Source organism: Callithrix jacchus, chromosome 22 (assembly GCF_049354715.1).
Source record: "Callithrix jacchus isolate 240 chromosome 22, calJac240_pri, whole genome shotgun sequence".
Taxonomy (NCBI): domain Eukaryota; kingdom Metazoa; phylum Chordata; class Mammalia; order Primates; family Cebidae; genus Callithrix; species Callithrix jacchus.
The window spans coordinates 18,757,488-18,780,523 of record NC_133523.1 but is presented as its reverse complement, the minus strand read 5'-3'; the positions used below and the strand labels follow the sequence as shown (position 1 = coordinate 18,780,523).

Sequence of the window (23,036 nt, the reverse complement as noted above, 5' to 3'; positions counted from 1 at the left end):
GATCTCTTGACCTTGTGATCCACCCACCTTGGCCTCCCAAAGTTCTGGGATTATAGGCATAAGCCACCGCACCCGGCCTAGAAACATTCTTAGTATAATTATATGTGTGTGTGTGTGTGTGTGTTTGTGTATATATATATATATTTCTTTTTTTAGACAGTCTCACTCTTGCACCTCACTCAGGCTGGAGTGCAATGGCATGATCTTGGATCACTGCAACCACCACTCCCAGGCTTCAAGCTATTCTCCTGCCTCAGCCTGCAGAGTAGCTTGGCTTACAGGCATGCACCACCATGCCTGGCAAACTTTTCTATTTTTAGTAGACAGGATTTCTCCATGTTCGTCAGGTTGGTCTTGACTCTTCACCTCAGGTGATCTGCCTGCCTGGGCCCCTCAAAATGGCTGGGATTACAGACGTGAGTCACTGCACCTGGTTTTACTTCCATAAAACAATATATTATGAATTCAATCAATTGTAACTGAAATTAAGAATGTTTTTTACCATAATGCAGAATATTACTCTGAACAACTGATACATCACCCAATATTCTATGTTAACCACAAAGAGACTCACCACTTCTATTTTCATCATACAGCTCACATTTTAATGTTTTTTGTTTGTTTCTTGAGATGGAGTTAAGCTCGTTACCCAGGCTGGAGTGCAATGGCGCGATCTTGGCTCACCGCAACCTCCGCCTCCTGGGTTCAGGGAATTCTCCTTCCTCAGCCTCCTGAGTAGCTGGGATTACAGGTACGGGCCACCAGCCCCAACTAATTTTTTTTTTTTGTATTTTTAGTAGAGACGGGGTTTCATCATGTTGACCAGGATAGTCTCGATCTCTTGACCTCGTGATCCACCTGCCATGGCCTCCCAAAGTTCTGGGATTATAGGCGTGAGCCACCGCGCCTGGCCCATTTTAATGTTCTTAGTCTTTTTCTATTTCTTTTTTTCTATTGAGATGGAATCTAGCCCTTTTGCCCAGGCAGGAGGGTACACAGAAATAGTGTGCTTTTTAAAATTTTATTTATTTATTTATTCTGAGACGGGGTTTCACTCTTGTTACCCAGACTGGAGTGCAATGGCACGATCTCGGCTCACCGCAACCTCTGCCTCCTGGGTTCAAGCAATTCTCCTGCCTCAGTCTCCCGAGTAGCTGGGACTACAGTCACACACCACCATGCCCAGCTAATTTTTGTATTTTTAGTAGACACGGGGTTTCACCTCGTTGACCAGGATGGTCTTGATCTCTTGACCTCATGATCCACCCGCCTGGGCCTCCCAAAGTGCTGGGATTACGGGCGTGAGCCACCGCGCCCGGCACCTTGTTACATTTGTAATATTTTTCTTCAAAATGATTACTTTTTCAGATTAAAGGCTTATTTTTTCTGAATGCTCTTTTGATAATAATTGCATTTATCATGCTTTTCTTAAGTACTACCTTTCTAATGCTGAGTAAGATGTGAGCAGATACTAATGGCTTTTCCACATTCTTTATATTTGTATTTCTTTAGTATACATGGTTTTCTGTGCAGTGAGATATGAGCATAAATTAAGTTTGGCCACATTGTTCATACCTGTAGTTCGTTCCAGTATGAATTATCTATAGTCAAGTGTGACAGCTATTTAAAGACTTGGTCACGTTCTTCACATTTCCAGAATTTCTCACCAATATGATGACTTTTATGCTTATAAGTGTGAGGTGTTGTCAAAATTATTGCCACAGCTTTCAGGTTATTAGTTGCTCTCCAGTATAAATTTTCTTTTCTTTTTTTTTTGAGACGGAGTTTCGCTCGTTACCCAGGCTGGAGTGCAATGGTGCGACCTCTGCTCACCACCACCTAGACCTCCTGGGTTCAAGCAATTCTCCTGCCTCAGCCTCCTGAGTAGCTGGGATTACAGGCGCACACCCCCATGTCCAGCTAATGTTTTTCTATTTTTAGTAGAGATGGGGTTTCACCATGTTGACCAGGATGGTCTTGATCTCTTGACCTCATGATCCACCCTCCTCGGCCTCCCAAAGTGCTGGGATTATAGGCGTGAGCCACCTCGTCTGGCCTAAATATTCTTATATTTAGTAACATCTTCGAATTGGTTAAAGGCTTTGCCACATTCTTCACATTTGTAAGGTTACTCTTCAGTATGACTTTTCTTATGTCTAGAAAGATTTGACAAATGGTAAACGCTTTGTCACATTCATAGTTTTTCTCCAGTATGAAATTTCTTATGTTCAGTAACACTTGAGAATTGGTTAAAAGCTTTGCCACATTCTTTACATTTGTAGGGTTTCTCTCAAGTATGAATTATCTTATGGCTAGTAAGCATTGAAGATCAGTTCAAAATTTTGCCACATTCCTCATGTTCGTAGGGTTTCTCCCCTTTATGAACTTTTTTATGTTTAATAAGGTTTGAAGACTGGTTCTTATTTGTTAGGTTTCTCTTCAGTATGAATTTTCTTATGGGCAGTAAGGTTGGAGGACCATTTAAAACTTTTGCCACATTCTTCACATTTGTAAGGTCTCTCTCCAGTATGAATTTTCTTATGAGTAGTAAGAGTTGAGGACCGGTTAAAGGCCTTGCCACATTCTTCACATTTGTAAGGTTTCTCACCAGTGTGAATTTTCTTATGACAAGCAAGGCCTGCGTACAGGTTAAAGGCTTTCCCACATTCTTCACATTTGTAAGCTTTCTCTCCAATATGAATTTTCTTATGAGTAGCAAGGGTTGAGGAGTGCTTATAGGCTGTGCCACATTCTTCACATTTATAAGGTTTCTCTGCAGTATGTATTTTCTTATGAGTACTAAGTGTTGAGGACTGGGTAAAGGCTTTGCCACATTCTGCACATTTGTAGGCTTTCTTTCCGGTATGTATTTTCTTATGAGTAGCAAGTGTTGAGGATTGATTAAAGGCTTTGCCACATTCTTCACATTTGTAGGCTTTCAATCCAGTATGAATTTTTTTATGAGTAGTAAGGTGTGTGGACTGGTTAAAGGCTTTGCCACATTCTTCACATGTGTAAGCTTTCTCTCCAGTATGAATTTTCTTATGAGTAGTAAGTGTTGAGGACCGGGTAAAGGCTTTGCCACATTCTTCACATTTGTAAAATTTCCCTTCAGTGTGAATTTCCTTATGTTCAGTAAGTTTTGAGGATCGGATAAAGGCTTTGCCACATTCCTCACATTCGTAGGGTTTCTCTCCAGTATGAATTTTCTTATGAGTAATAAAGTTGGAGGACCATTTAAAACCTTTGCCACATTCTTCACATTTGTAGGGCTTCTCTCCAGTATGAATTTTCTTATGGGAATTAAGGCTGGAGGACCATTTAAAACATTTGCCACATTCTTTACATTTGTGGGCTTTCTCTTGAGTATGAATTTTCTTATGTTTAATAAGGTGTGAGGACTGCTTAAAGGCTTTGCCACAATCTTCACATTTGTAAGGTTTCTCTCCAGTATGAATTTTCTTATGATTACTAAGGTTTATGGAATGGATAAAAGCTTTGCCACATTCTTCACATTCATAGGGTTTCTCTCCAGTATGAATTTTCTTATGGGTATTAAGGTTGGAGGACCATTTAAAACCTTTGCCACATTCTTCACATTTGTAAAATTTCTCTTCAGTATGAATTTTCTTATGTTTAGAAAGGTTGGAAGACCATTTAAAACCTTTGCCACATTCTTCACATTCATAGGGTTTTTCTCCCGTATGAATTCTCTTATGGTAAGTAAGAATTGAATGCCTGTTAAAGGCTTTTCCACATTCTTCACATTTGTAGAAATTTACTCTAGTATGAATTCTGCTATGTCGAGTTAGGTCTGAAATCATGCAAAATGATTTGCTGCATTCTTTACATTTGAAAGGTTTCTTTTTAGTATGTCTTCTCTTACGTCTGTTTGAATTTGAAAACTTATGAAAGACTTTCACATATTTATCACATTGAAACACTTTGCTCTGGGTAGTTCTCAAACATTGGTTGAGTCCATTATAACCTCCTTTGTGCACCTTACACTCACACACACTTCTACAGCCTTTTGTTAATGGTAAATTCTCATGTCTACATTTTCCATATCTTTCCAGTGTCACTTTTTGGAAAGAAGCTTTTATATTCTTCCCTGGCCAAAGGTCTTGGGCAAAATGAGAATGCATAACTGAAACAAATAAAAATAACAAATTATTACACTTGCGAGACTTAGATAAAGAGACTTTACAAATATAACCTATACAATTAAGCAAACTACATGAGTTTGATGACATAGCAAAATTCCACAGGCCTGAAATCCATCATAGACATATAAATGTTACAAATCTTACTGAGTAAAATATATCTGTGGAAATTTTAAAAATGAATTAAGTGGCCGGGCGCGGTGGCTCACGCCTGTAATCCCAGCACTTTGGGAGGCCGAGGCGGGTGAATCACAAGGTCAAGAGATTGAGACCATCTTGGTCAACATGGTGAAACCCCGTCTCTACTAAAAATATAAAAAATTAGCTGGGCGTGGGGGTGCATGCCTGTAATCCCAGCTACTCAGGAGGCTCAGGCAGGAGAATTGCTTGAACCCAGGAGGCGGAGGTTGCGGTGAGCCGAGATCGCGCCATTGCACTCCAGCCTGGGTAACAAGAGCGAAACTCTGTCTCAAAAAAGAAAAGAAAGAAAGAAAGAATGTGTATAGATAAAAACATTTGACTGAGTACTCATGAAAGCAGTGGCTGTCAATATACGGCAGTAACATTTCAGAGAAAATGCAGTATAAGCATAAATAGAATATTGTGATATTTTATAGTCATTTAAAATAAACCAGAGATAAATTTTTCTTTAAATATATGCTATTCTTACACAAAATGAAACTGCTGCCATCCAACTTTAGAAGCAAATAGCCTTACATTGATAAATATAAACACATACACATACACACACACACACACACACACACACAGAAGAAAATGGTTAGAGCCTCTGATATATAAAACATATATTTGGGGCCGGGCACAGTGGCTCACGCCTGTAATCCCAGCACTTTGGGAGGCCGAGGCGGGTGGATCACGAGGTCAAGATATCGAGACCATCCTGGTCAAAAAGGTGAGACCCCCATCTCTACTAAAAATACAAAAATTAACTGTGCATGGTGGCGTGCACCTGTAGTCCCAGTTACTCGGGAGGCTGAGGCAGGAGAATTGCTTGAACCCAGGAGGCGGAGGTTGCGGTGAGCCGAGATCGTGCCATTGCACTCCAGCCTGGGTAACAAGAGTGAAACTCCGTCTCAAAAAATAAATAAATAAAAGCATAAGACAGAAGATGCTGCAATGTGAGTGCAAACAAACAAACAAAAAAACTCAGGCTTCCCAGAAACTATTTTCTTTGAAACAGAGCTTCCCAAATCAGTTTTTTTTTTTTGAGAAGGTCAAAGACTTTCTCTTTGACCTTCATCTATGTTGTCTGTTGTATTCATTTTCACTCTCACCTACCTGGGGGCTTGGCCACCATGATCTCCTGTCTCTTCCTACTCCAGACTTCTTTTTCTTGCTCCAAAGAAATGATCAGGTCTGGCTTACAGACTGCAATACCTGTTTCATTAAAAATAAATAACATTTAGCCTGCTCATCTTCTCCAATGACCGACTCAATAATGTGCTCAGCTACTGCATTAAACCTAATATACTAGTTTATAACAGACTTTTCCAAATATCTACGAAACATTTTTGATTTGTAGGTTCTTAATTTTACTCTCCAGGACTATTGAAACAAAAATTGGTGTTGTCAATTAGATTTTAAAGTGTGGGCAAAAATACTTTATGCCACTAAATTTGTGGAATTACCACTACTCTAGACTGAAGGATTTAGATCAGGTCAGAAATGTGGACAGTTAAGGTCAAAATGAAACATCGTGGAGTAATTCTCTTCTACATGGATTAACATCTAAGAATTTCTTCAAAACAGGGATCTGAAACTAATTTATGCAAAGCATACTTTACCAAAAAGCATTCCAGAAAGAAAAGAAATAAAATCTTTAGCACATATTAAGAATTGCGTATCGAAGTTTTCCTCACCCAGGAAGACCAGGTTTCTGTAGTTCTCTAACATCACGTTTCTATATAAATTCTGCTGGGCAGCATCCAGGCACTGCCACTCCTCCAGGGAGAATTCTATGGCCACGTCACTGAATGTTAGTGGTCCCTGAAAAATACACACACACACACACACACACACACACACACACAATTACCAAGTGGTCACAGAAAGCATTTTTAATTTGAGTCAAGGTGCAGTGAGAGAGTAAAGAGAATTGTTTCTGACTTAATAGGAGTGACTGAAATTATAAAATAAAGTAATTTAATACAGAAATCTTTCCTAACGTATTTTTTAACTCTAAGAGAGTGGCATAAGATTCACAATATTAGTGTATACATGATACTTCTCTAGATGATACAGTATAAAATTCAGGGAATAAAAAGGTATATTTTTGAGTGCTATGTTTGCATTCTATAGAAAGAGTTGTGCATATTCCTCAGATGGAAAAGACATGTTGAGTTAGAAGGTACCTTTTAAATTTTAATGTGAACAATAAACTGGAGAGCTTGTTAATAAAGATTATTTTCTTAAATGATCTGGAATAAAGTCTGATTGTCTGAATTTCTAACAAGCTCAACAGGAATGTCAATGTTTTTTGGCCAAGAAGAACATTTTATCAAACATCCAGTAAGGGGAAGAGCCTGTGTTTTTCCTAGTGTATCTGGCCTGTAAACAAAGATAAGAGCTTTCATTTTCCAAAGACAGATATATGCAGAGAAAACCTAATTTAAGAAAGGCAGCTGCTGGATTAACTGTGATGGTTTATGCACATTAGCTGCATTATGATAACAACGAAGAGAAAAATACTTAACTCTATAGTGACAAAATCTGTCAGAGAGCTCTTTAACCAAGTGAATCATTAACATCAACTGCACTAGGACAAAGTTTTATGATGTGCTGATGCACACAGCATCATGACTGTGATATTGCCCCTCCAAAACTGAATTACAGTCTGAATTTTAACACAAAAAATTAGTTTCGTGCAAAGTTCAGGATACAGATATCTTCTCTGTTCTATAATTTGTAACAATAATTTTAAGTGGTCTCTCTTTAGTGCCCTAGAGGGCAGGTATCTCCTGATAATTTTTTAAAAACTTTCTGCGTAATAAAGTTTATTTTATTTAACTAAGCATTTGCTTAATCCTGTTTTGCACAGAGGTAATGGAGAACGCAGATGGAACTTCAACATTACATGTTTTCCTTCTTTACAAACTACTCCAGCTTTTCCCCAAAAGGAATCTCAAGTATCCACACCTTTCATGTACAACAGCCACAGAGGGAACATTTTTAATACTGCAGATTATAAATTCATGGTAGAAATTCTGTGTGGTGTATAAGAAGTCACAGTGTAAAGAATGTAGAAAAGGCTCTGGTATATATAAAATAATATTTTTGATAGAAGCTTGATTATCATAAGAATTTTTAAAAGTAGTTAAAATAAGGCCGGGTGTGGTGGCTCACGCCTATAATCCCAGCACTTTGGGAGGCCGAGGCGGCTGGATCACGAGGTCAAGAGATCGAGACCATTCTGGTAAACGAGGTGAAACCCCGTCTCTATTAAAAATACAAAAATTAGCTGGGCATGGTGGTGCGCGCCTGTAGTCCCAGCTACTCGGGAGGCTGAGGCAGGAGAATTGCTTGAACCCAGGAGGCAGAGGTTGCGGTGAGCCGAGATCGCGCCATTGCACTCCAGCCTGGGTAACAAGAGTAAAACTCCGTCTCAAAAAAAAAAAAAAAAAGATGTCAGCACCACCTGCTTGCCTGCTACCACCAGACCCACAGGCAGAAGGACCAAGACCTGCAGAAAAAGCTCACTCATTTCTGTCCTTTAAAGCAAAAAAGACTCACGAACAATGTGCTGAAAATGTGGCACAAAGAGACGAAAAATTGAGCACATGGAGATCTAAATATGTTTCACTTTCCTTTTCTCAGGGGCCCTTTCCTGTTACAAACATCACAAATTTCTGCTACCGTAATAAAAATATGGGCCGCAGCTGGGCAAGGTGGCTCCTGCCTGTAATCCCAGCACTTTGGAAGGCCGAGGCTGGTGGATCAAGAGGTTATTAGATGGAGACCATTTTGACTAACATGATGAAATCCTGTCTCTACTAAAAATACAAAAATTAGCCGGGCGCGGTGGCTCACGTCTGTCATCCCAGCACTTTGGGAGGCCGAGGAGGGTGGATCACGAGGTCAAGAGATCCAGACCATCCTGGTCAACATGGTGAAACCCCGCCTCCACTAAAAATACAAAAAATTAGCTGGGCATAGTGGCGCGTGCCTGTAATCCCAGCTACTCAGGAGGCCGAGGCAGGAGAATTGCCTGAACCCAGGAGGCGGAGGTCGCGGTGAGTAGAGATCGCGCCATTGCACTCTAGCCTGGGTAACAAGAGCGGAACTCCGAGTCAAAAAAAAAAAAAAAATTAGCCCGGTAAAATGGCACGTGCCTGCAGTCCCAAATCCTTGGGAGTTTGAGGCAGTAAATCACTTGAACCCAGGCAGATGTTGCATTGAGCCAAGATCGCATTATTGCACGTTACCCTGGTCAACAGAGTGAGATTCTGCCTTGGCAAGAGAAAAAAGAAAAGAAAATATGGGTCACATTGCCCTGTTCCTACCAAACCTAAACAGAAGCAGTCCTGTGGCCACCTTTTAATACAAAGGTGGAGCTTAACTAACGAATGTACCTGGAACACCTCATACTTAATTCTGACCTCACTTTAGAGTCACATGAGGCACTTGATTACAACAGCATGGATGCCTCCACCCAGAACAATAAACAGAATCTGTGGAAAGGGCACAAATAAAGAGATGTCTGCACATTAACCATGGAATCTTAATGAGAAGTCCGAGCTAATAACCACTTAGCTAAGCATTGCCTCTCAAGTTTTTTTTTTTTTTGTTTTTTGTTTTTTTAATAAAGACGGGGTTTCCCCATGTTGGTCAGGCTGGTCTTGAACTCCCGGCCTCAGGTGATCCTCCCACCTTGGCCTCCAAAGTGCTTGGATTACAGGCGTGAGCCACCAAGCCTGGCCTCAAGTTTTAATGAGATTAGAAATCACTTGGTAGTTTTGGCTCCATTCTATGCCATCTGATTCTGTAGATCTGGAAAGGGTCCATGGATGAATGTTTTAAACAAGTTCCCTGTAAATCCTGTTGTTCCTCCCCCTGAACTCATTATTAGCATTAGTTAGAGAAAGCAGGCACAGCACAGAGTCCCTAACACTCAGCACCCTTGTCACAACGCAAATGCTTCAGGTTCAAATAAAGACAACTCATCTCTGCCCGGCTCAGTGGCTCATGCCTGTGATCTCAGGGTTTTGAAAGGCTAAGGTGGGTAGATCATGTGAGGTTGGGAGTTCAGACCAAGTTGACCAACACGGACAAACCCTGTCTCTGCTAAAAATACAAAAAAAATTAGCCGGGAATGGTGGTGCATGCCTGTAATCCCAGCTACTTGGGAGAGTGAGACAGAAAAATTGCTTGAACCCGAGAGACAGAGGTTGCATGAGCTGAGATCATGCCATTGCACTCCAGCCTGGACAACAAGAGTGAAACTGTCTCAAATACATACATGTATGCATGCATGCATACATACATACATACCACCCATCTCCATCCTGAAGTTTCATATTCTTTGCTTTCTCCTTAAAGTTTACAGAGGAACAGAAGGCAGTAATATCGGAATTAGCCTGCATTTGGCAACATGTACACAGGTACTAATGCAAGGTTTATTAAGCAGGAACTATGTGCTCAAGAGGATGTTTTAGAGCACTGCGTTGGGAATAACACATTATGTGATTTCATCCTCATAACACCCTGAAAGCTGGTATTAGGTGTTTAACAATTCTCAGGATTTAAAGAGAGGGCCCAGCCTTTCCATTTCTTCTGTTACTCTGTCGTTGATTTTTTTTTTAATTGTATAGAATAAAAGCTAAATATAGACAGATGAGAGAAATACAGAAAAAAGTTTAATGTACTTTAAGGAAGTTTTCATCGTGTTTATGTTTAACTTTATGTGACTTGTAGACAAACTACCAAATTTGAAGAAATAGAAAACAAGCTGTTAAATCTCCAAGCACTGGATTTAATAAAAAAATTTAAAACTAAGATGTTAAAATACATATTTCCTTTTTCTTTTTTTTTTTTTTTAGAGACAGAGTTCCGCTGTTGTTACCCAGACTGGAGTGCAATGGCACAATCTCGGCTTACCGCAACCTCCGCCTCCTGGGTTCAAGCAATTCTCCTGCCTCAGCCTCCGGAGTAGCTGGGACTACAGGCACGCACCACCATGCCCAGCTAATTTTTGCATTTTTAGTAGAGACGGGGTTTCACCTCGTTTACCAGGATGGTCTCGATCTCTTGACCTCGTGATCCACCCACCTCGGCCTCCAATTACAGGCGTGAGCCACCACGCCCGGCCAAAATACATATTTTCTTTTTACCATTTATCTGCTTTGGGGTTTTAGGAAATTGTGAGCACCAGCTCTAGAAAGGCACCAACATTCATCAGACAAAATTCTGATCTTTTCTTTTCTTTTGAGATGGAGTCTCCCTCCGTAACCCAGGCTGGAGTGATTGCAATGACATGATCTCAGCTCACTGCAACCTCCACCTCCCAGGTTTGAGCAATTCTCCTGCAATTCTCCTTCTGAGTAGCTGGAATTACAGGTGTACACCACCACACCCTGGTAATTTTTGTACTTTTTTTAGTAGATGGAATTTTGCGATGTTGGCAAGTACTCTTGAACTCCTCACCTCTCAAAGTGCTGGGATTACAGACGTAAGCCATCGTGCCTGGCCCAAAACTCTGATATCCTCTAACAAATTGTGTGAGGCAAGACACCAGTGTGGGGCCAGACCTAAATAAGGCCTCCAAAAAGATTAGATCTAAACAGAACTCAGACAGGGAGAGGACTCTATGTAGAATTCTGTTCTCTATGCGACTGGGGTATTCTCTATGCAGTTCTTTTTTCTAAGCTTACCAAGGAGAAACTTAAATCTCAGTTTGTGTAATTTTAACCTTTATAAGCCACTGCTCTCTCAATTTTATAACATATACTAATAAGCAATTTACAGAAATATTTTAAGGTTTTGTAGGGTAAGTCTACTAGAATATATATATATATATATACTTACCAAAGTAAATGAAATAGAAATAGGCCATGTGCAGTGGCACATACCTGTAATCCTAGCACTTTGGGAGGCTGAGGCATGAGGATCACAAGGTTAGGAGTTTGAGACCAGCATCACCAATATGGTAAAACCCCATCTCTACTAATAATACAGAAATTAGACAAGAATGTGGCCCACAGCTATATTCCCAGCTACTGGGGAGGCTGAGGCAGAAGAATCTCTCGAACCTGGGAGGCAGAGGTTACAGTGAGCCGAGATCACACCACTGCACCCCAGACTGGGTGACAAAGTGATACTCTATCTCAAAAAACAAAAACAAACAGACAAAGAAAAAAGAGCTTAATAAGAACACATGTACATACAAAAAAGAAACAAGAGACACTGAGGCCTAGTAAGAGTGGAGGGTGGGATGACAGAGAGAATTAGAATAAATATTATCTTGGTGTGAGGCTTAGTATCTTTGCAGCAATGTAATCTACACCAAACCCTCATGGCACAATTTTACCTATGTAACAAATCTGTACCTGTACCCCTGAACCAAAAAATAAAAGTTAAAAAAAAAAAACTTAGTGGGCGGTGTAGTGTGCAATGTACATGGAAGGGCTGCAGGTTTGAGGTAAAGACAGTGGTCTTGGTGGGGCTGTACTCTGATTTCTTTGTGCCCATGCAGGCAGAAGAGGTTATCAACAGCTGGTTTAGAACCCTAGGGTGGTGGAAAAAGCAGGTTCCTGCTGCAGATTCAGTGTCTGGGGATGGGGATATGCCAGGAGACTTGTAGACACAATGTGGGTTTTTGGCAAGAAACAGTAGAATAAAAAATGCTGTTTTATTGGTGAAGTTCTTGAGGGTGTTGCCTAGTCCTGGGAGCAGTGTGGAAATATCAATGCCTAGTGTGTGTTTGTGAGTGGGTGGAAATCCTGTGGTGGCAACTATGGGAAAAGGGATATGTCATCACAGGTCCTTTCCTCTAAGTTTTCAGTCTGCAGTCACCCTGGGAAGAAACCTGGAATCACAGGCAATGGGCAGTGTGACAGCCTGTGTACAGAGAGCAGAGACTCCCATTCCCAGACACCCAGAGTTCCATTCCAGGCCAGGACTCTGATTTTTTTTCCTGGTAACAAACCTGTAGAGTTTGCTGAACATGAAGAAATTCTCCAATACCAACTCAAAGTCTAACATTTAAATTCTGACACCACCCAGGGTCAGCACAGACCCTGATTCAGGGCTCAGTCTCACAACATTGTCCTCACTGCAGATGGCAGTCACAAACCCCACAGGCTCACCTACCTTCTGAGCCACTGTTTAAAATTGAGGGATTTCTATAACCTCCTTCTAGTTCAATAATTTGATAAAGGTACTCACAGAACTGAGCAAACACCATAGTTATGTTTACCAGTTTATTATAAAAGATACAACCCAGAAATAGTCAAAGGAAAGAAATGTATAGAACAAAGAAAAGTGGTGACAAAAAATGAAACCCATAGATAACACTGGAAAATATTGGGAGGCCAAGGTGGGCGGATCACCAGAGGTCGGGAGTTCAAGACCAGCCTGACCAACTTAGGGAAACCCCATCTTTATAAAAAAAAAAATTTTTTTTTTAAATTCTGCTTTTCAATGATGTTTACAGAAATGTAGGTCTCGTCTAATCTGCTAAATATGTTAATCAGTGTCAGATGCTGGATTCCAATTCATTTTTAGTGTGCCTGTATGACTTTTCCCACATCCTTTAATTAAATTTATATTACTTGTTAAAAAAAAAAAAAACTGGAAAATAGCTGTGATTAATAATATTCATCCTTTGTGTGAAACATCTTTGTTTTTTCCTTTTTTTTTTTGAGATGGAGTTTTAGCCTGTAGCCCAGGCTGGAGTGCAGTGGCACAATCTTGGCTCACTGCAACCTCTGCCTCACAGTTCAAGCAATTCTTCTGTCTCAGTCTCCTGAGTAGCTGAGAAAAAAGGCACATGCGACCACATCAGGCTAATTTTTCTATTTTTAGTAGAGATGGGGTTTCACTATGTTGTCCAGGCTGGTCTCGAACTCCTGAACTCTTGATCCACCCATTTTGCCCTCTCAAAGTGCTGGGATTACAGGCATGAGCCACCGTACCTGGCAAGAAACACCCTTTCTGTTATAACTTAAATGGTGCTCTCTCTTCTTATATATCACATAGGCAGATATACACTTTACACATTTTCTTCCTGTTCTCATTTTTAAAAATCAGCAGAATTTGTCTTCACTGCTCTACATAAAATGTTACTTAATCAAAGTTTACCGAAGTTAATTTTTTTTTCCCCACAGCATCCTGAACGTTGAGCTACCCTCACTGTGAGCCAGCATACAACCCCATTTCATGACCCTCCTAAGAACGTGCTGACTTCACTGTAAAACATTCTCTGGTCTAAAATCTGATTTTATCACCCTCCATTTGCCATTCCCCTCCCACCTGTTTTCTAATCTTGTTTGTTCCTCCCTAGGAAAGAGTCTCTGTCTGCCTATACTTTACAAGCCATAAAGATCTTATGGTTGGTACTTATTCTTGTTGCAATATTTTTTGGAATTCAATTATTATTATTTTTTTACATAAGTCTAACTTTTATTTTATAAACTCTAGAAAGTGTCTCAAAACAATAACAACTTCGGCCAGGTGTGGTGGCTCACGCCTATAATCCCAGCACTTTGGGAGGCCGAGGCGGGCGGATCACGAGGTCAAGAGATAGAGACCATCGTGGTCAACGAGGTGAAACCCCGTCTCTACTAAAACTACAAAAATTAGCTGGGCATGGTGGCACGCGCCTGTAGTCCCAGCTACTCGGGAGGCTGAGGCAGGAGAATTGCTTGAACCCAGGAGGTGGAGGTTTCGGTGAGCCGAGATCGCACCATTGCACTCCAGCCTGGGTAACAACAGCGAAACTCCGTCTCGGGAAAAAATAAATAAATAAAATAAAATAAAATAAAATCACCCAGCCATAAACACACCTGAGAAAAAATGTTTCAAGTCATTCTGACAAAGAAAATGGTAAATGAGAATTTTTAAGAAATGAATATATTAATAGATTTTAATTGTTTTCTAAAACCCTCTTCTTCTATGCCCTTTGCAAATATTTTTGTGCCTTTTAAATGTTACTAATTAAATGCAATTTACAGTTACAAGAAACTAAAGTCAAAATAAGTGAACAAATGTTTACAAGGTGACAAACCCATACAGTGACAGTGCTGATTAGAAAACAGATGTGTCTGACCTATATGTCAAGTCAGGCCATTCAATCACTTGAAAGATTCTCCCACTCCATCCTGCTCACTAAACTTCTCAATGTCCAACCTCTCAACAGACACTGCAATTATGCTCCGGTAACTGCCCCAAGTTCATTTTACTTTGCAAGTTCTTGCACCATCTCACTGGGGTGACTTTCTTTTTTTCTGTCTTGTGGGATACTATTTTTTCTTTCACAAATCTTAGAGGATCCAGGGGGCAAAAATTATTTCTGTTTTTCTTTCAATATCAACATCTGACCAGCTGACCAGCAATGTGTCATCTCCAAGGAACAGAAGCTGGGTTAGGCGAAGTCAATCTGAATGTCTCAAGCAGCTAGCTTTTCAAAGAAAGAATACACCAGGAGATTGCACTCAGTCCCAGGGTATCTACCTGCTTCCTCGGAGGATACACATCATACCTCAGGTTGTCCTATGAGAGAAAATGAGCCAAGAGCTATATTCATGAGACACTCTAGCCAACACAGCCACCATGGTGGGCATCTTGGTTTTCCCCAGACAGTACTGAAACCCAGGACCAGAAAAAAAACCTGAAGAGTGGTTGATGACCCAACACTCCATAAAGTTACCAAATGGAAACCTTGACCCAACAATATATGTATTTTTAAACAATATTCCTATAAGAACTCTGCCTAGGGAAGATAAAAGCAAAAGAGGCAGAGATTTTTTTGTAATACAGTGTCACGAGTTATTATTTGGTTTATTCTCATAGGAAATATTCACTAACAGAAGACAGTTTTTAAAATAGTGCCATCAAATGCTTGTCAAAATATTATTAATTGGAATCTAATAAAATGGACAATAAAATAAGTAGTTGATAATGTGTACTACAAAGGGAAAGTTGGCATTTGGGAATGTCAAAGCCACTAGAAATTTAGTATTTTATTGCAAATCAGAGTTGAGCTGGAAGAACAGGGAGTAAGGGGTAGACTTGAGACCCTGCTTGGGGACACGTATGAAAAATGCAGGGAAGCCCGGCGCGGTGGCTCAAGCCTGAAATCCCAGCACTTTGGGAGTCCAAGGCAGGTGGATCACGAGGTCAAGAGATCGAGACCATCCTGGCCAACATGGTGAAACCCCGTCTCTACTAAAAATACAAAAAAAATTAGCTGGGCGTGTTGGCCTGTGCCTGTAATCCCAGCTACTTCAGAGGCTGAGGCAGGAGAATTGCTTGAACCCAGGAGATGGAGGTTGCAGTAAGCCGAGATTGTGCGACTGCACTCCAGCCTGGAGCCTGGCGACATAGTGAGACTCTGTCTCAAAAAAAATAAAATTTAAAAAAAAAAGAAGAAGCCGGGCGCGGTGGCTCACGCCTGTAATCCCAGCACTTTGGGAGGCCAAGGCAGGTGGATCACGAGGTCAAGAGATTGAGACCATCCTGGTCAACATGGTGAAACCCCATCTCTACTAAAAATACAAAAAATTAGCTGGGCATGGTGGCACGTGCCTGTAATCCCAGCTACTCAGGAGGCTGAGGCAGGAGAATTGCCTGAACCCAGGAGGTGGAGGTTGCGGTGAGCCGAGATGGCGCCATTGCACTCCACCCTGGGTAACAAGAGTGAAACTGGGTCTCAAAAAAAAAGGAAAAGAAAAGAAAAATGCAGGGAAAAAGAAGTCCCTGTAGACCGTGAAAATGATTCAGTGGGCCGGGCGCGGTGGCTCACACCTATAATCCCAACACTTTGGGAGGCCGAGGCGGGTGGATCATGAGGTCAAGAGATCCAGATCATCCTGGTCAACATGGTGAAACCCCGTCTCTACTAAAAATATAAAAATTAGCTCGGCATGGTGGTGCACGCCTGTAGTCCCAGCTACTCGGGAGGCTGAGGCAGGAGAATTGCTTGAACCCAGAAGGCAGTGAGCAGAGATCATGCCATTGCACTGCAGTCTGGGTAACAACAGCGAAACTCCGTCTCAAAACAATTGAAAAAATTAAATAATTCAGTGGCAGACAATTAATTAGACTGAGGTGGCTCTAGTCCCTGCAGTCCTCCGTTTGAAAAAAATATATAAAATGCTAGGCCGGGCGCGGTGGCTCAAGCCTGTAATCCCAGCACTTTGGGAGGCCAAGGCGGGTGGATCACGAGGTCAAGGGATTGGGACCATCCTGGTCAACATGGTGAAACCCCGTCTCTACTAAAATTACAAAAAAAATTAGCTGGGTACGGTGGTGCATGCCTGTAATCCCAGCTGCTCGGGAGGCTGAGGCAGGAGAATTGCCTGAACCCAGGAGGCAGAGGTTGCGGAGAGCCGAGATCGCGCCATTGCACTCCAGCCTGGGTAACAAGAGCGAAACTCCGTCTCAAAAAAAAAAAAAAATACAGCATTATATATATATATATATATATATGTATTTTTTTTTTTTGAAATTATACTACATCAGAGAAAACAAAATTTGGGCTTAAACAACTTAACCAACTGCCAATTAAACTTCAATTATATAAGGAGAAAATTGCCAACATGATCGTATATATCAAGAGACGAGGTAACTGACCTAACCAGTTACTAAATTTGATTTTCTTCATGCACCTGATAAAAGTCAAGCTCCTTCCATAGACTACAAACTACAAACCATAGCTGAGTGCTCTACAGTACTTGAACCACTTTATGATTAAGTGCTTTAATACTATTCGGTGACTTTTTTTTTTTTTTTTTGGAGACATTTTCAATTTTGTTGCCCACGCTGGAGAGCAGTGGTGCGATCTCGGCTCACTGCAACCTCCGCCTCCCTGGTGCAAGCGATTTTCCTGCCTCAGCCTCCTGAATAGCTAAAATTACAGGCGCGCGGCACACGTTCGGCTAATTTTTGTATTTTTTAAATAGAGATGGGGTTTCACCACGTTGGCCAGGATGGTCTCAAACACCTGACTTCAGATGAACCACCCAACTCGGCCTCTCAAAGTGCTGGGATTACAGGCGTGAGGCACCGCGCGTGGCCCCCACACGTTTATAATTAAAAAAACAACAACAACAAAAAAAAAAAAAAGGAACTGGAAACCCCACAGGCAAAGAGGAACTGGGAACCCCAAAGACCGAAGCTCTTCCCATTCATTAATCCATACCTCCAGTCAGGATTCTCCCCTGACTACCTTCCCGAAATATCTGCACAATCTGAGAGAGACGGGGCACTGCGGTGCAGAGCTGCCCGGAGAGGGCTCCAGACCAGGGCACAGTCACTGTGCAGGGAAGAGACATGAGCCCTGGGCCCGGATTTCTGCACAGCCGCCATCTTATGGGTTAAGGGGACTGAGGCCGAGCTGGGCAACAAGAACTCCGGGTGCAGAGTGCGGAGCTGCCTGCTGGGAGGCCTGAGTCCCACCACAGCCGCTTCCCGCCGGTTTCAATCAGCTCCTCCCCCTCTCGGGTTGTTGACAACGCACTCTCACCATTTCTAGGCTTGCAGGGGGTCCCGGCGTCTTCGCTGTGGATCTCCGAATACCTGCAGGTCACAGGCCGCCAAGGCTGGGCCTCTAGGAGCAAAAGACACAGACAACTGAGGACAAGACCTGGAACTCCGGCGGCAGCTACAGACAAAGGACCCGCCACTTCCTGGAAACCGCCTTCCCCGCTCCAGCTGCGTGCTTGATTGGACGGTTCCCAGCCAAGCGTTCCTGATTGGATAATATTTAAGTCACCGTGTTTTCAGGCCCTGAGTGACAGAAAATGTGCTCAGATGCTGGCTGGGCTGAATGAAAAGAGTGACAGCCTAGGCTGCAGCCTTTTCAGACAGGGCTTCCTCCCTGAGCTGAGCCAGGCTCACCGCAGAGGATATTTGCCCTTAACATTGTGTATCATGTTATATACATTCAAACATAATATATTATACAGCTATTTATCAACGAAGAAAGAATAACAACAATTGTTCTAACATTTAAGATTTTGTGACCTTTATGGTTTCTGTTCCTTTGAGCACGCAATCCTCTGAAATAAAATGTGAGCCACGTTTCAAACGATTCTTCTGCCTCAACCTCTTGAGTAGCTGGGATTACAGATCGCTGAACAGATATGAAAACAGTTTTCTTCTCCTGAGGTCCCAACATCATTTGTTCGCTGTCTGATCTCTGAAAGAAAGGTGGGCCGGGCGCGGTGGCTCACGCCTATAATCCCAGCACTTTGGGAGGCAGAGGCGGGTGGATCACGGGGTCAAGAGATCGAGACCATCCTGGTCAACAAGGTGAAACCCCGTCTGTGCTAAAAATACAAAAATTAGCTGGGCATGATGGTGCGCGCCTGTAGTCCCAGCTACTCGGGAGACTGGGGCAGGAGAATTGCTTGAACCCAGAAGGCGGAGGTTGCAGTGAGCTGAGATTGTGCCATTGCACTCCAGTCTGGGTAACAACAGGGAAACTCCGTCTCAAAAAAAAGAAAAAGAAAGAAAGGTGGGCAACAGGCTGTTCAGGCCCTCCACCCGCTTCACGTCAGAGCTACACTTCAATGTAGCAGCTGTTGGCCATGTGTGTCTCCTGCGTTCCTGGAATGCAGCTAGAATGGTCGGAACTACAATGTGCTAGAAAGATAGAATACAGAGTTACTCTTAGGGTTTTTGTAAAAAATGTATATATACGGCCGGGCGCGGTGGCTCAAGCCTGTAATTCCAGCACTTTGGGAGGCCGAGGTGGGTGGATCACGAGGTCAAGAGATCGAGACCATCCTGGTCAACATGGTGAAACCCCGTCTCTACTAAAGATACATAAAATTAGCTGGGCATGGTGGCACGTGCCTGTAATCCCAGCTACTCAGGAGGCTGAGGCAGGAGAATTGCCTGAACCCAGGAGGCGGAGGTTGCGATGAGCCGAGATCGCGCCATTGCACTCCAGCCTGGGTAACAAGAGCGAAACTCTGTCTCAAAAAAAAAAAAAAAAAGAAAAGTAACAATCAGAATGTCAAAAGTCCCCTGGCCTTCGGAATGTCCGGAGCCCCTCACCCTCATCTCCGCGTAGGAGGTGATTTATAGAATCCACTAGCCCTCAGAATGTCTGAAATCCCTCACCCCCTACCCCTGCCCCTCACCCTCACCCCGAGGTGGTTTTACAGGTATAAAAGGTCTTGACACCCTCCTTTGGGGGCCATGGGCTGGAGAGCCGGGAGTCCTCTGTGGCTGCAGGCAGTAAAGACCCTGCAATTTGGCATATTTCTGTCTTGGTGTTGATTTTCTTTTTTTTTCTTTTTTCTTTTTTTTTTTTTTTGAGACGGAGTTTCACTGTTGTTACCCAGACTGGAGTGCAATGGCACGATCTCGGCTCACCTCAACCTCCACCTTCTGGGTTCAAGCAATTCTCCTGCCTCAGCCTCCCAAGTAGCTGGGACTACAGGCACGCACTACCATGCCCAGCTAATTTTTTTGTATTCTTAGTAGAGACGGGGTTTCACCTTGTTAACCAGGATGGTCTCAATCTCTTGACCTCGTGATCCACCCGCCTCGGCCTCCCAAAGTGCTGGAATTATAGGCGTGAGCCACTGTGCCCAGCCGGTGCTGACTTTCTATGCTCACTCCATTACAACACTCTAAGCCATTGAAAAAACAGACCTAACAAATAATGGCCACTCAGAAGAGTAATGGCCTCCTGGCAATGCTCTGTAACCTATTGTGAGTAAGTTTCTTTTTAACTTAATATTGCTTTAAGAGCAGTAGACCACCGGGCGCGGTGGTTCAAGCCTATAATCCCAGCACTTTGGGAGGCTGAGGCAGGTGGATCACGAGGTCAAGAGATCGAGACCATCCTGGTCAACAAGGTGAAACCCCCGTCTCTACTAAAAATACAAAAATTAGCTGGGCGTGGTTGTGCGCGCCTGTAATCCCAGCTACTCGGGAGGCTGAGGCAGGAGAATTGCCTGAACCCAGGAGGCAGAAGTTGCAGGGAGCCGAGATCGTGCCATTGCACTCCAGCCTGGGTAACAAGAGCGAAACTCCGTCTCAAAAAAACGAAAACAAAAACTGTGAACTGAGAGTATCGTGATAGCAGAGATGTCTTCATTTTTGATCATGTGAAAAAAGGTGTCTATCTCAAGGTTACCATCTGCTTTTGAGGAGAAACTTCTCTGGTTAGCTGTACCTCAAGAGCTGCAGTTGTGGGGGGAAGACCCCATAAGGACCAAGGCACGAGTCAGAAGCCTCAGCCTATCTTTGTTATTCAAATGTGATCTTAGTTATTCATAGGTGATTCTAGTTCTTTTACTAATGCCTTTCAGGTTCTGAAGTGTAAACCTGGGGTGACATAGTTAAAGGAATAACCCTAAGGCAAGATGCTTTAAGCCCTCTCTCATGCAGGCCCGTGCCTGTGTAAGGGCTGCTGGAGGGCACCTTGGATCTGTGGCAGCACCAGCGCTAGGAAAGCCCCTGCTGTTTAGCCAGTTAGGGAAGAAGACATCCAAGATGGCTAAGGTGTCTCCTCCCTTCTGGAGTTAGGAGAAAACTTCGTTCCCTCAAACTCTTGTGGTAGGCTGACAACTGTCAGGTAGTTCTGCAGACATCTGGGGTCTTAATTGTCTCTATGTGATGCTTTGCTTCAGTGGTCACATTCCATGTCCACTCTTGTGTTCTGTTTCTGCACCTGGTTCCTTTTTTCTTAGAAGAGATAATCAGTAAAAGTAATATAAATCTTAATGTCTTTGTTCTTTCTTGACAAGTATGGGAAAGCGCTGATGCATTATGCTCCTTACCTCATCTCGGCTACCAGAAAGTCTTGGGCCCTTATCTATATGACATGTGATGTACTTGACCCTACCGACCACAAATGCCACACCCTAACCACCCTGCCCACAGCTTTGTACTCATAAAAAGTCAGTGTGCGGACACTGTGTGATGTTGATGATTCTAACTTTTGGCTTGGAGTGTATACAAGAACCGCAGTTTTTCTTGTGTGCTGGGTTGTTTAATAATGCTCCATATACCCACCAAGTGTTTTATACACCATGCATGGGAGCTGAAACCTTCCCTGACACCTTCATGCTGGTATAGACACATGATCTTACCTGTGGTCTTAGTCCAACAGAAGAGTCAAAATGTTTCTTTTTTTTTTTTTATTTGAGACGGAGTTTTGCTCTTGTTACCCAGGCTGAGTTGCAATGGCACAATCTAGGCTCACTGCAACCTCCACCTCCTGGGTTCAAGCAATTCTCCTGCCTCAGCCTCCTGAGTAGCTGGGATTACAGGCACGTGCCACCATGCCCAGCTAATTTTTGTATTTTTAGTAGAGACAGGGTTTCACCATGTTGACCAGGATGGTCTTGATCTCTTGACCTTGTGATCCACCTGCCTTCACCTCCCAAAGTGCTGGGATTATAGGCTTGAGCCACCGCGCCCGGCCTTCTCTGTGACTTTTATACAAGAATGAAATCCGTTACCTTACCTACTTCCTTAAGGCTAGCTGTGAGAGTCAGAATGTCTCCTGTTCACTGAGATTGGGTATGAGAGTCATCACTGTGCCTGTGCGCTGGGTTCATTTAAATCTGATAATTTTTTCTGTAGTCTTGGCTCAGGCAGAAGAGCTACATCACCTGAAGGCTGGCCCATGTGTATGTCACAATGTCTCCTATGGTTGAGGCCCAGCAGAAGAGTCACATCACCTAGGTTTGGGACCTAGTATATTACAATCCACTGTTCCGCAGGTCTCAGGCAAGAAAACCACATCACCTAGGTACTGGGCCTGGTATCTGTCACAGTCCCTCCTGTTGCTTTGGCTTATGTTGGAGATTTACATCACCTAGCTTCTGGAATTAACTGTACATCACAATCCCACCTATGACCTTGGCTCAGGCAGAAGAGTTATACTGAACTATGTGTATGTCACAATCCCCTCTATAGGCAGGTCCGAGGTAAGAGAGACACATCATCTAGGTGCTGAGCTCTGGTATATTCTCAAAATGTCTTTTGTTGGCTTGGCTCAGGTTATATATACACCTCACACAGATGCTGAGCTGAGGTGTCTGTTACAATATTCCCTGTGGGCTCTGCTCAGGATACAAAATCACATCATCTAAGTGTTGGGCCCAGGTATATGTCACAATGCCCCTTGTGACTTTGGCCAGGCATGAGAGTCAGAACACATAGGTGCTTGGTTCAGTATGACTTATCTTAACGAAAATCAAATGTGACAACCATTTAAAAATTTTGTCACATTTTTCACATTTCTAGAATTTCTCACCAGTATGATTACTTTTCGGTTGTAAGTGTGAGGTGTTATCAAAATTATTGTCACATCCTTCAGGTTAGTCAAGTTTCTCTCTAGTATAAATTTTCTTTCTTTCTTTTTTTTTTTTTTTGAGATAGAGTTTCGCTGTTGTTACCCAGGCTGGAGTGCAATGGCACGATCTCGGCTCACTGCAACCTCCGCTTCTGGGTTCAAGCAATTCTCCTGCCTCAGCCTCCCGAGTCGCTGGGACCACAGGCGTGCACCACCATGCCCAGTTAATTTTTGTATTTTTAGTAGAGACGGGGGTTTCACCTTGTTGACCAGGATGGTCTCGATCTCTTGACCTTGTGATCCACCCGCCTCGGCCTCCCAAAGTGCTGTGATTATAGGCGTGAGCCACCGTGCCTGGCCGGACTTTCTTATGGTTA

The 23,036-nt window shown here is 42.8% G+C and overlaps 1 protein-coding gene across 1 annotated transcript; it reads right to left on the bottom strand.

The window, feature by feature from the left end:
- Nucleotides 1–582: 582 nt before the first annotated feature.
- LOC100393422 (uncharacterized) lies at nt 583–22,134 on the bottom strand. The gene is made up of 5 exons (XM_035285524.3): nt 21,826–22,134; nt 17,863–17,946; nt 6,044–6,170; nt 5,463–5,561; nt 583–4,147 (listed from the first exon to the last, which is right to left on the bottom strand). Exons 2-5 carry the CDS (start codon nt 17,863–17,865, stop codon nt 2,421–2,423), a joined length of 1,956 nt encoding a protein of 651 aa, XP_035141415.2. The 5' UTR covers nt 17,866–17,946; nt 21,826–22,134; the 3' UTR covers nt 583–2,420.
- Between the last annotated feature and the right edge of the window lie 902 nt (nt 22,135–23,036).

Coding starts and splice junctions, on each gene's coding strand:
- LOC100393422 (XM_035285524.3), bottom strand. Junction 5,562..6,043: donor CAGAAACCTGGTCTTCCTGG/GTGAGGAAAACT, acceptor TTAATGAAACAG/GTATTGCAGTCTGTAAGCCA. Junction 4,148..5,462: donor CATGGTGGCCAAGCCCCCAG/GTAGGTGAGAGT, acceptor TATTTGTTTCAG/TTATGCATTCTCATTTTGCC.